The 14,277-nt window shown below is 34.3% G+C and overlaps 1 protein-coding gene across 1 annotated transcript; it reads left to right on the top strand.

The window, feature by feature from the left end:
- Window positions 1-542: 542 nt before the first annotated feature.
- On the top strand, window positions 543-2,425 carry LOC131604734 (uncharacterized). Its single transcript, XM_058877157.1, has 6 exons — window positions 543-685; window positions 797-884; window positions 1,288-1,521; window positions 1,595-1,659; window positions 1,879-2,155; window positions 2,315-2,425. The coding sequence occupies exons 1-6, from the start codon at window positions 543-545 to the stop codon at window positions 2,423-2,425; spliced, it is 918 nt and encodes a 305-aa protein (XP_058733140.1).
- Window positions 2,426-14,277: the final 11,852 nt, after the last annotated feature.

The following is a 14,277-nucleotide window of genomic DNA, read 5'->3' as shown; positions in this document are numbered from 1 at the left end:
AACTTTTTCCAGATCAGGAGTGATGATGATTGTTACGATTTTGCTGCATATTCTTGTGCCAATGAGGTTGAGGGTGAAATCTTTGTGGAGCATGAAGTAGTAGATATTTCAGTGTCAGTAAGAAGTCCTAGATGTGTGAATGAAATAGTTGAGATGGATATATGTGATGAAGATGGAGTAGAAGGGTTGGGGATAGTGAGGATGAACGTTCCACTGCCTTGCTTGATGGGTTTGAAGGCATTGATGTTATTGTACCTATTAATGAAGCACCTTCCTTGGCTGGGTTTATGAGTGGTTCAAAAATAAAAAATGTGGAAGATGATGATGAATATGTAAGTGATGAATTGGATAGCTCAGACCTTGATATATCAGATGAAGAGAAAGTACCAAAGTTTGAAAAGTTTAAGAAGGAGGATTTTAGTAAGAATTTTAAATTTGAGTGAGGTATGGAATTCAATTGTCTTGGTGACTTTAGAGAAGCAATACGTGAGTGGTCAATATTAAATGGTAGGGAAATAAATTTTATGAAAAACGAGAGCTACATGGTAAGGGTAGAATGTAGGGCCAAATGTGGATTTTTAAAACTTTGTTCAAAAGTGGGCCATAAGCACGCTTTTGCTATAAAAACAATATTTGACAAACACACATGTGCTAGAGTTTTAGATAACAGATCTGCAAGCTCAAGGTGGGTGGCTAAAGTTGTGGTTAAAAAGATGCAAACATGTTAGAGTGTCAGGATATGTGACATAATTCAAGACATGAGGTAGAATTTTTCTGTTGGTATCACTGTGGCTAGGGCATGGAAGGCAAAGCTCACAGCAAAGAGGATTATAGAGGGAGATGCAGACAAGCAATATGCTAATTTGAGGAGGTATGCAGCTGAGGTACATAGAGTTAATCCTGGGAATATTTTAAGTAGGGTTAAATGGCTTTCACCCCCCTGCAATAGTAGCGAGATTTGATTTACCCCCCTTTTAAAAAAATATTGGATTACCCCCCTATCATATTAAAATTGTAAGTCTTTTGCCCCCTAAGAGGGAAAAATACCCCCTGTAAAATATATTTTTTTGATTTACCACCCTCGTTTTTACACGCTTGGGGGGGTGCCCAAATATTACACGGGGGTAAATCAATTTTTTTTAAAAAAAGGGGGGTAAATCAAATCTCGCTACTATTGCAGGGGGTGAAAGCCATTTAACCCTTTTAAGTATTACTGTCAACAGACCAAATCCATCCATACAACCAAGGTTTGGAGCTTTTTATTTTTGTTTTGATGGTTGCAAAAAGGGTTTCACTAATGGTTGCAAACCCTTTGTTGGGGTAGATGGTTGTCATCTAAAAATGAAATATGGGGGTCCGTTGCTAATTATTATGGGTAGGGAACCTAATGACCAGTATTTTCCTTTAGCATTTGGGGTAGTTGAAACAGAAACAAAGGAGACATGGAGATGGTTTATTGACCTGATGATTGAAGACATTGGGTTGGACAAGAGATATGTTTTTATATCTGATCAACAAAAGGTCAGTGGTATTACCTTTATCTGTTAGTAAAATTCCATGTTATTTATGTACTGATATGAGTTTATTTTTACAGGGACTAGTTTCTGTTTTTGAAGAGATGAATGAAAGGGTAGAACATAGGTTGTGCTTGAGGCATCTGTATGCTAATTTCAAAAAAAAAAAGATTTGGTGAATGAGCTTTCATTCCTAGGAAAAGACTAGACAATGAGGTTGTTATGAGTGGCTAATGGTTGTCTACTTGGGCAATGAATTAACAATTTCAAGTAACACACTCTTTCAATACTAGGAATTTATAGTTGATATTTCCAAAAGGTCGTGTACATGTAACTTTTGGGAATTGGTTGGCATTTCTTGTAGGCATGTTGTAGCAGCATTAGGTTTTAGACAACAAAACCCTGAGGATTTTATAGATGAATGTTATTCTAGAGAAAAATATAAAATGTGTTATGGTTTTGCTGTAAGTCCAATTAATGGCCAGGATATGTGGCCTGAGGTAGAATCAGAAGAATTATTGCCACCAATGTTTAATAAAAGTCCAGGGAGTCCTAGAAAGATAAGGATTAGAGAGAGTGGTGAAGAAGGTTCAAGAAAAATGTTTCAAGGTGTTTCTTATAGATGTGCAAAATGTGACAAGGTTGGTCATAGTGTACAGTCATGTAAAAGCACTACTAGGATCCAAATGGTCTCAAAAGAAAGGTATAATATATATTTCATATAATTGTCTACTTGTTATGAGTATATGATACATATGTATGTTATGCCATATAAATGTATTTGTGTTGTGTTTTGATAGAAAAAGGTCAAGACACAACCAACCCAAATTGTTACAAGTCAAACTGATGGAGATGTTACAACTCAAGCTGATGGAAATCCAACTGATGCCACTCAAACTACTGCAAGTTAAACTGATGTCGTTCCAACTGTTGAAAATCAAAATGATGCCACTCCAACTGATGCCATTCAAACTGATTCCATTCCAACTGATGTCATTCCAACTGATGCCACTCAAACTGCTGCAAATCCACATGATGCCACTCCAACTGATGCAACTCAAACGGATGCCATTCCAAATGATGCAACTCAAACTACCGTAACTCAAACTGATGCTTCTCAAACAATTGATGACATAATTTCAAGCCTATCAAACATCAACACATCTCAGGAACCTGCTGAAGTATGCAAAGCTACCAAAATAGCAAAAAAAAAAAAGGGAAAGAGGTGAAGCCATTGAAAAGGAGGTCTAGTGAGAGAATTAAGATCAACTAGTTTAAAAAACCAAAACCATTCACAGGGCCTGGATCAAACAGTGACTCGCCTATGTATATGATAGATGAAGAAGAGGGAAGAGGTTCACAAAGAGCAAGGAAGAAAGTGAGGAAATATAATGTTATGACTTTATTATGAATATGTTATGATTAGTATGTTGGAACTTTTTAAGTGTTTTAAATATGCTCAGACCTTATGTATTTTCCAATCTTTTGTGTACTACATCTTGCTTATGGCCAATGTAAGGCTTATGTGTAATGCTCATGCCTTATGTAATGTCTACTACATTTTGTGAAAGGATTATGCCTAATGTTATGTACTGAATTATTCCTTCTATCATTATTATGCCTTCTGTCATTATTATGGCTTCATTTCAACATTTATCAACTCATTGAAAACATCATATTACATAACTTTTAAACCCAACAATCTGGTATACAACAACATATTACTTTGAAAATAACATATTGCATTAATAAACTTAATTGAATTTTACATAACTTGTAACAAGAAAATCCATGATAGCTTTTACAAAAAAATAACAAAATCCTAATTCTACACTTTTGTTACATAAACTTGTACACCACTGCCAACAAAATCCAACACAACCATAAGGCCAGTTTCATTTAAAAATTCTTCTACTGCATAATAGAAATCTTCAACTTGGCTTTTTCTAGCTTTTTTGTTGTCAATTCAAACTTCACCAATTTGTGCATTCATTCATGGCTAGAGCAAGTTCATCATCCCATATAAACAAGTCACAGCAATTCAGATTCTGCAAACACAAAACACATATAATTCAATGGCATAAAAATTGTATTCAAATTATATACGTAAATCACGAAACTCCTTACCCCGACATTACGATATTTCCAATACTTCCTATTTCTGTTTTGCACTGTATTCGCGACTCACATCTTCATAGGCCGACGACAACCACACTTGGGAACGCTTGAAATCTCATAAGAATTGTTGCTTCCACGTCTGTTACTTGGATCCATGTCTCGCAGTTGACGAAGTAGAAGACGAAAACGTAACCCTAGGCTAGTTGGCAATGAAGGGGATGATGAACTAGTGACGATGTAGAAGACAAAAACTTAAGCTAGGCTTCCTGAGTTTTAAATTGGAAAAAATGGAGTTGGGAACGAGGAAGAAGCTTCTTAGGTGATGCCATTCCAACGTGGCAAATGTAACGGACACGTAGGATGGTAACTTGTGATCTTAGGTAAAAACATGGATCAGGGTGTAAAGTGCTGGAATCTTTATTTGGTAAGGTCTACGCAATAAAAAAATTAGGGGGGCCAAACCAAAACACACTCATTTAGCAGGGGGTAAAAGATATTTAACCCTTAATATAAATAATTATCATTAATATACTTTTATTTTTAAAAAATTATTATGACAAACAACATCATAGATAACAACTGCAAATTTTATCTAAATCTTTTAAAACCCTCGTACTTCTTCGATATACTTCGTGAGTTCTACAAACTAAGATATTTATATTAAAATAAATTAAACCCCTAAAATTAAATCCATTAAAATTTCTTAATTCTTTTACTCTATATTTTTCTTTTCGAAACTCTTTCTTCTTTTTCTCCAATCTTCTACATTATATTTGTTTGAGTTCTCCAAAGCAAAGAGAATTTTATATTGTGAATAAATTAAAGGAATTGCACAAGACACTAAGATTTACTGCCACATTCTCATGAAAAAACAAAAATATTTTTAGATTCTCGATATGTATTTTTGAACGCACTTCAAACACACATAATTCATTTGTTTTTTAACAATGCCTCGATTTTATAACTAAATTCATTTTAGAAGTACATTTCCGGAACCTACTGATAACCAAGCCTAACTTATATTATCACACACATCTTACTTTATTTGTTATCGTCTGCGTCCTTTTCCATTTTCCTTCCGCTATTCTTTGTAATCTTCACTTATTCTTCATCCTTCTTTTTTTTCATTCCTCCATAATTTTTTTTTCATTCCTCGATAATATGGAAGTGTCTCAAGAATGTATCTTTTTTCTTTCGCTATTCTTTATAATAATATTACCTATTTTTCATCCTTTTATTTTTTTTCATTCCTAAGTAAGATGGAAGTGTCTCAAGAAGACATTATTTATGAGATATTTTCTTGGTTACTCGCAAAAACCATTTGTAAATTCAAATTAGTTTGTAGTTTATTCACCGAATTTCAAGAAGAATCTCATTTCAATACAATCTGATAATTTATTAGGGATGAATAATACATGTTTCTTCCTTCAACATGATCACATAAGTCAAGGGTATCAAAATAAAGTTCACAAGTTTATGTTTTTGATAAATTTTGGAAATGCATATCAAACATAAATTTAGTCGTAACATTAGAACGTGACTCAAAAATAAATTAATTGTGTGTGCATATTTCCAAAATCTGAGAGCTATATTTGAATTTTCATAATAAAGTCTATAGAGTCTTATTTGAATTTTCATAAGAGAAATGATAAAGTTACACTATAAGGGCCTGTTTGGTGCGCATGATAGGATAGAGACATTGTCGTCCTCGGTTTTTTTCTCGTGAGATACGAACTGACTCTTCTTTTATTTTTGAGTTTTGAAAATCAGAGAGTCACCACCGACTTTTATTTTATCCAATTAAGGAAAGGTATATAAAAGAAACAGAAAAAGACCTTTAAGAGATTTTGGGTTCAGGGGTAGGTTATACAAAGGGAAGGTATTAGCACCCCTTTGTATCCATGGTTATCCATGGGCTCTTAATTGCTTAGCTCACTTGTTTGAATCATTTGTCTTGCCTTGAAATGCTTGTATGTGGTCTTAAAATACCTTTGCAAATTAACTTTGTAATGATCCTTGTGCGGATGTATACAAAGTGTTTTATCTTTCGAAAGATATTTTAAAAAATAGATCTTTAACTTCGTAATGATCCTTGTTTGGATATATACAAAATGTTGTCTTTTTTGAAAGTTTTGAAAAAACAATGATATATGAGACATTTGTTGTTTTGTTTGATTTGAGCAAGCCATTAGGAGATCGACCCTAAGCTTATAAGGTCTTTTCCTATTTCTTTTAGAAAATTCTCCTTTGACCGGATGTAAACAAAAGTTTGGATTTGTATTTGAAACAGTAGAATTGATTTTGAAAAGAGTAACAGAGGGATTACCCTAAGAGGTGCAAGTGTGATCGTGTTCTGGTTCAGATATTTTTATCTTTGGAGTTAGTGATCTAACGCTTCAGTTATTATCTTTGACATACACGCAGTTTTATATGTACAGAAATTTAAAGTGTGGGAATGTAAAATGCGGAAAGTAAATCTACGCTATTACATCGATTGTGCGAGAAATGTAAACTACGCTATTTACATGATTTTAACAACCTATACATTTATCTATGAATTTAAATTGCAATAAGATAAAAGGAAATATTTTTGGATTTTTTTTTGTATGGTTGATTTTAATTAGAATTAATGCATAATTAATTTAATTAAATGAGAAAAAGGTAGAAATAAAATTTAAACCTAAAAATTAAGTCTAAAATATGTTCATATTGCTTGTTAATTATTTTTAAAATAAAACTAATTTTTTTTGAATTTTGAAGTTGTCTTGGAAATTTATTAAGATAATTAACATATAATTATACAAATAATTATACAAATAATTAAACAAAATATTTTAAATATAAAGAAAAATAAAATATTTTTATGTCAAAAAAAATATATATTAATCTATCAACCTAAAAATATTTTTATTATATTTTTTGATTTTTAAAACTATTTTAAATTAATTTTGCAAGTTATATTAAATAAAATAGAAAATATAATATTTATAATCTGGTGTGATGATTTATGATGGACTATGGTGTGGTTGCGCATGCTAGGGCGTTGGATCAGATTACTAGGTGATCTTATGGTTCAGATTTGAAGTCACATGGTGCACGTGGATAGAGAAGCAACATAGGATAAGTCAGCATTCAAGATTTCCAGGTGGGACCCACGTGAAGCTGACTAGCGAATAGAAAGAGTGGGATATGCCACGCGTGCTGGTCAAAGAGTCTTCTCCACTATTCATCATCTTCTTCAATGGTACCTGCGGATTTTGCTACGCATTTTCCTGCAGTTTTACCTGCGGATTTCCACCTTCGAATTTCTGGATTTTGAAACCTAAAAAAAAACGCGTGAAATAAAAACAACAAGATCCCAGATTTACTAGACAAGACCTCTTGAATCCAATGATGATGTTAGTTTTTTCATTTGGCCATGTTAGGTATGAAAACGAAAAGGTTGAAGCTTTGAGCTTCAACCATGGCACACCATGACTCAAGGCTTTAAGTTCACATGTAATACGTTGAATCTACTCCATATGATCTCAAAAAGATAGCAAAGGCATTAGCTTTCATTTAAACACGATTATCATGAAGATATTAAAAGTTGATAATATGCATGAATATGTAACTTTCGAAGCATAAGATTTATGAACATGTAACCATGATTAATGATCCCAACTTACTATATTAGGTCCCAGGAGATGATTAGAATGATTATTTTATATTGATAGTGGTTGGATCTATAAAAACGAAAATTACAAAGTTTTGATATTTTTTGTAGAATTTTGTGAACTTCTTAGCTATTCTCTTGGTGGATTTTCGTGTGTGTGTTGTTGATGAAGTGTTCTACTTCATTTATAAGCAATGGAGGTGCTGCAAAGCTAAGCTAAGAAGCATTGATTGCTTTTTGAACTTTTGATTTTTTAATATTAAAAATCTTTGATTTTTTGACCATGGCTTGATTTTCTTCATCCCTCTTGCTCTAGGCCTGCTATGTACCTTCATGCTGCAGAGTTGAATCATTCTTGATGGCTTTAGCCTAAGATCAAAGCATTGTACCATTATCTTTCACCATTTCTTTTTTAATTTAACTTTAAATGTAATAAAATTAAACCAAAAAAGAAATACAAATGTTATGGGCCTTAGGTTGGTCGTGGGAGGCCCTTAGCATCATTAGAATCATGTTTGGATCATGAAAACTTTGCCTCTTTTGGAAAAAAACATTTTTGATCAATGTTGGTTTCATGCATTTTCCCAAAAAATAGCCAACTTCAACAAGGCATATCTCCCTCAATTTTGATCATATGAAAGAGTTCTTGTACTTTTTATAAACCTTAAGATGTCCTTTACAAGCTACTTTGGAAACTTTTTTTCATTTGGAGAAGTTATCTTGATGTTATGGCCTTTGACAAAAAACCACTTTTTGTTGACTTTGAAAATGACCTGTAATGTCTGAGCTCTTATTTTTCAAATGGTGAATCCAATGACCATGGGATCAATTGCATTTGAAAGATAGTTGAATTTCCTTCAAAGCAAGCTTTGTTTGGAATTTTTTGAGTGAACGAGGAGAGAGTTATGGCCGGTCAAAGTTCAGATGACTTTTTAGTAGAAAACCCTAATTTTGAAACTTATGGTTTTGTTGATTTTTGATATTTTCTTGATGAATTATGATCAACCATTGATCAAATGATGAATCTTTTGACAAAATATGGATGTTGACAAAAAATTTCATTTTTGACTGTCTGTTGACTTTTCGGTCAAATTGGTCGTCTGTTGACTGTTTGAGCTGCTGACTGTGCGTCTGAGTGAATTGAAGTTTGAAAATTTTTATGGTGGTACTTTGAGACATATGGAGGTCCATGAAATCCATTTGAGGTCTCAAAAAACTTGTTCTCCTGAAAAAAAAATAAAAACCCAAGTTAGGGACTATTTGTGTAGGAGACAGTTAAGCGTACCTGATTTTTGTGCAGTGTTGAGTCTCTGCTGATCATGTGATTATCAGAAGACTTCTAGAACAAAAATCTTGAAATTTTGAAATGCAAAAGATTTATTTGATTGATGGTACAAAACACGGAGAATCATGCTGTCAGCGGGTTTGACTGTCAACTGGCTGTCCGGGCATTAACATAACAGTTAAAGTGAAAATTCAACAGTTAAAGTTAATTTTTTCTTTTTGTTTTTTTTTGTTGTGTTAATGGTGAAAATTTATTTACATGAGTTGTTAGAAAAACACAAACATAATAAATAAACAAAAAATACTGTACGCGAACGAAATTACCGAAATAACCTTGAAAAATATTTAATGCACAGTAAAATAAATATTTAACTAGCAGAAAACACACATAATATTATCTTGATAATTAAACGACAGTATAACAGATAGTACGACATTTAATACTAACAGTACAAATATTACATAATATAATGAACAGTACGACAAATATAATGAACGGTACATTATTTGAAAACAAAAGATACGACAAACTTTAAAAATGACGATTAAAAACCCATGCTATAAATAACAACATATAGATGATCGGGAGTGTAAGCAACCCAGGTCCGCATTTTTCAGGACTATGCAGACAGAAAAAGGACATGATCACCACTAAAACAGTGATGACCATAAGAAAACACGTATCCATCCACTTTGCCATTTTTGTCGGGGAAGAAGAGAAAATATGAGGTAGAAGTTTGAAAAATGAGTTGAAATTTGATGTGAGAATTTATGGAAAAAATGAGAGGTATTTATAGAGTGAAAAGAAGGAGAGACGTTGGGGAATGAAGTGATTCCGTACAAAAAAGGAAAATTTGAGTGGTAGTAGGATTTGAAAGAAAGTGTATGGTAGGGTTTGAAAAGAGAGATGTATAGAATAAAGTTAGGATTTGATTTGAAAGAAAGAGATTTGAAAAGAAAGGAAGAGATTTGAAAATAATAGAAGCGATTTTTGAAAATAATAATATAGTACAAAAATTAGTGGGAAACAAAAACTAATAATAATTTACTTGTTACCAGTACAGTCTGAATCCTCGGACTTTGCGCCTGCAAAATTTAATTCTGTACCAATTGCGTCAGTACTATTTATCTGCAAATAAATCTCAAATAAACAGCGTGTGTGAAGTGATAAACAGTATTTGGCGTTTGTGTAAGAATAAATTCAACAGCGAACCAAAATACCGTATAAGAAAAATTCTAAAAACCGAGTATTCATAAAATCAGGATATTTATGAAATAAAATCCAAGATTATATGAAACTCCCAATTTTTAGACAGAAGTCTGCTGCCTTCTTTCTGAAAAAGATGCGGGCAAATTTTGGGGTATAACGGTTGCCCCTATTCAATCTTCTTAAACCTGAAGAGACTGTTTGGAATCTGAAGGTAGAAGATGATTGAATATTTAGATGCCCTGAAAATTTGCACTTACCTCCACCGGAAGTGATGTTGGAAATTGCATTTGAATGTTGTCTGAGAAATGTTGTTGGCAGATCACAACATTACCAAAGATGGGCTTTCAGCTGCCATCTAGCAAATGTGTTGATGGTTTGTTCATCAGAATGAATCCATTGATTATATCTTGATGAAGGATTTGAAAACCTCTGCGTTGACCGTTTCGAAACCGTCCGAGGTTACCGCTTTAAGTCTTGGAGGCTGATCGTTACGGAACTGTCCAAAGTTTTTCCGCTTTAGATTTTGAAAGTTGATCTATGTGGAACCGTCTGAGGTATCAGCTTTAGATCTATGAAGGTTGATCATTGTGGAACCGTCTGAGGTATCCGCTTTGGATCTTGAAGATTGATTGCTTTAAGGAACTGTCTAAGGTATCGACTTAGATCTGAAGGTAGATCATGAAGGAACCGTCCAAGGTATCGACTTAGATCTGAAGGTAGACCATTAAGGAACCGTCTGAGGTATCGACTTAGATCTGTGTTGCTTGTTTTGAGTTGATAGGTGGTTTGGAAAGAGAGATCCCTTCAGTTCGAATCTTTGGCTTGATTATATCTGAGAGGAATGTTCGTCTGAATAGAATCCAGGGGAACACTGCATGTGATTAAGAATAACTTCGCTGAGGATATTCGTCCACCTGAAAAAAATCAAGTTAGTGACATGCAATGTCATGATGCATGTAATGTATATGTTGAGATTCTCAAATGAGAAACGTGCATGTTATGGATGTGTTTGTCATGAAACATTATATGCTATGTATGAATATGCGTATGATGTATGACTTATGCAAGTTAGAGCGTATCAAACTTCTGGTTGGGAAAATAAATCCCTGCTTGCTATTCTAGAAACGAAGGCATTATGATTGTTGATGATCTTTGCTATCTTGTTCGAGTACACTCAGCTGGGGAACTTCCTTACGGACCAGGATGCTCTGTTGGGGAATAAGATTTCTCGAACCACTTTGTTGGAGAGAAAAATCTCATTGAGGAATTTGTTGAGAAATGCATCTCTGTTGGGGAACTTTTCTTCCGATGCCGGTTTCGGGATAATATCTAGATGATTAGGACGTTACCTGAATACAATTCCTGTTTTTCTTATAAACATCAGTCATATTCAAATGCATATGTTCATTCAAAAATTATCATTGGGACGTTTACGTATTCAAAACAGAAAAAGTGAAAACATTGATTTTGAGCATGAACTGTATTGATTTTGAAAGAGAGCCATAATAGGCGGATTAGTACAAGGAGGCAAAAATCCTAGTAGTAGGAAATTGTCATAAAACTTTGAAAAGTATTTATAAAGGGAAATAGCTATGTGAAAACAATCCAGTCAAGTTTCGACTCTGCTATTGCCAATCTGTCTTCGAGTATCTCATCCCTCACTTGTTGGAAGAAAGTGATTGGACTGATTAGTACCTTTGATGTGTTGAACCTTGAAGGTGAGTAGGTAGCCAAACGGGACATAGTCGTACGCTTTATTCCCTAACTTTTGCCTAGGCTGCCTTTTCAGGTTTTCAACCTATCGGGATAATTATTTATTTAGTTTCTAACTTTGCTTGGATCGCCCTTTCAGGTTTTCAATCCACCGAGACGCTCATTTTTTGCTAAGTCGCCCTTTCGGGTTTTCAACTTTTCGAGCTTTTCTTTAAGCGAAGTACTTTTTGACTATGTCCGCATTTACAGGGTGTGGGAAATCCTCGCCATCCATAGTAGTAAGCAACATGGCTCCGCCGGAGAATACTTTCTTGATTACAAACGGTCCCTCATAAGTGGGAGTCCACTTGCCCCTGGGGTCACCTTGTGGTAGGATGATACGTTTGACAACCAAATCACCGATTTGGTATGCCTGACTTTTGACTTTCTTGTTGAAGGCTTTGATCATACGTTTCTGGTACAACTGACCATGACAAATAGCTGCGAGCCTCTTCTCATCAATCAAGTTTATCTGGTACAACCGAGTCTGAATCCAATCGTCTTCGTCTAGATCAGCTTCTTTCATAATCCTTAGGGAAGGAATTTGAATTTCAATTGGGAGAACTGCCTCCATACCATAGACTAAGGAAAATGGAGTTGCCCCCTGTTGAGGTACGTGCTAAGGTGCGATAACCATGAAGAGCAAAAGGTAACATCTAATGCCAGTATTTGTAGGTTACTGTCATCTTTTGTATGATCTTCTTGATGTTCTTGTTAGTAGCTTCCACCGCGCCATTCATCTTTGGTCGATATGGAGTGGAATTATGATGTTTGATCTGGAATTACGTGCAGAGTTTAGTAATCATCCTGTTGTTTAAATTTGTGCCATTGTCTGTGATGATCCTTTCAGGGATGCCATACCGACAAATGAGATTATGCTTGATAAACCGGGCCACAACATTCTTGGAAACTGAAGCAAACGAGGCTGCTTCTACCCACTTTGTGAAGTAGTCAATAGCGACCAGGATAAAGCGATGTCCGTTGGAGGCAGTAGGTTTGATTTCTCCAATCATATCAATACCCCACATTGCAAAAGGCCAAGGAGCCGTCAGGACGTTTAATGGGACTGGAGGTACATGTACTTTGTCGGCATATATCTGGCCTTTGTAACAAGTTCTGGAGTGATGATGGCAGTCTGTCTCCATGGTAGACCAGTAATAGCCTGCTCTTAAGATCTTTTTAGCCATTGTATGTGTTATACCCCAAAATTTGCCCACATATTTTTCAAGAAAACTCCAATCTGAAAATTAAGGGTCTCATATAATCATGGATTTTTATTTCAACAAATATCCTGACATATGAAATACTTAGTTTTTAGAATCTTTCTTATACAGTAATTTGGCTTGCAGTTGAATTTATTCTTACGCAAACTCCAAATACTGTTTATTACTTCACACATGCTATTTATTTATTTACAGATAAATAGTACTGACACAATTGGTACAGAGTTAAATCTTTTTGCAGGCGCAAAATCAGGAAACTCAGACTGTACTGGTAACAGTAAACATTAGTTATTTATTATGTCTTTGTTTTTCTAACAAGTCATGTAAATAAAATTTCATTTTTCACATAAAACAAAAACAAAAAACAACAACAAAAAAGAAAATTAACTTTGACTGTTGATTTTTCACTCTAACTGCTACGTCAATACCTGAACAGTCAGTCGACAGCCAAACTGCTGGCAGTACAATTCTCAGTGTTTTGTACCATCAATCAAATCAATCTTTCACAATTCAAAATTCCAAGATCTTTGTGCTAGAAGTCTTCTGAATATCACGCGATTAGCAGAGACTCAACACTGCACAAAAATCAGGTACGCTTAACTGTCTCCTACACAAACAGTCCCTAATCAGGGTTTTTCTTGTTTTTACAGGAGCAACAAGTTTTTGAGAGCTCAAATGGATTTCATACACATCCATATATCTCAAAGTACCATCATACAAATTTTCAAACTTCAATTCACTCAGACGCACCGTCAGCAGCTCAAACAGTCAACAGACGACCCGTTTGACCAAAAAGTCAACAGACAGTCAAAAATGAAATTTTTTGTCAAAGTCCATATTTTGTCAAAGGATTCATCATTTGATCATTGGATGATCATAATTCATCAAGGAAAGATCAAAAACCAACAAAACCCTAAGATTCAAAATTAGGGTTTTTGCCTGAAAAGTCAACTCAACTTTGACTGATCATAACTCTCTCATCCTTCATCCAAAAAATTCAAACCAAAGCTTGTTTTGAAGGAAATTCAATTATCTTTCAAATGCCATTGATCCCATGGTCATTGGATTCACCATTTGAAAAATATGACCAAAGACATTACAGGTCATTTTCAAAGTCAACAAAAAGACACTTTTTTCAAAAGGACACACAAGGAGCTTCAAAAATCATTTTGACATGAGACCAAAGACATTGGTTAGAGGACTCTTTGAGGTTTCTAAAAGTGCAAGATCTCCTTCATATGACAAAAATTGAAGGATTTACACCTTGTTGAAGTTGGCTAAATTTTGGGAAAATACATGAAATCAACATTGTTCAAAATTGCATTTTTTCCAAATGGGGCCAAGTTTTCAGCATTCAAACATCATTTCCATGTTACTATGGGCCTCCCACGACCAAGACTAAGCCCATACCTTTTTTTATCCATTTTTGCATGATTTTATCTTACTTTAAGATTAAAATTAAAAGGAAAATGCATGGATAAATGGTAGCTTACAAATCAAGCATGACTCACCTCAAAGAAT

This window comes from Vicia villosa, linkage group LG5, assembly GCF_029867415.1.
Source record: "Vicia villosa cultivar HV-30 ecotype Madison, WI linkage group LG5, Vvil1.0, whole genome shotgun sequence".
Lineage (NCBI taxonomy): Eukaryota > Viridiplantae > Streptophyta > Magnoliopsida > Fabales > Fabaceae > Vicia > Vicia villosa.
The sequence above is the reverse complement of the archived record's forward strand: the minus strand, read 5'-3'. Positions and strand labels throughout refer to the sequence as shown.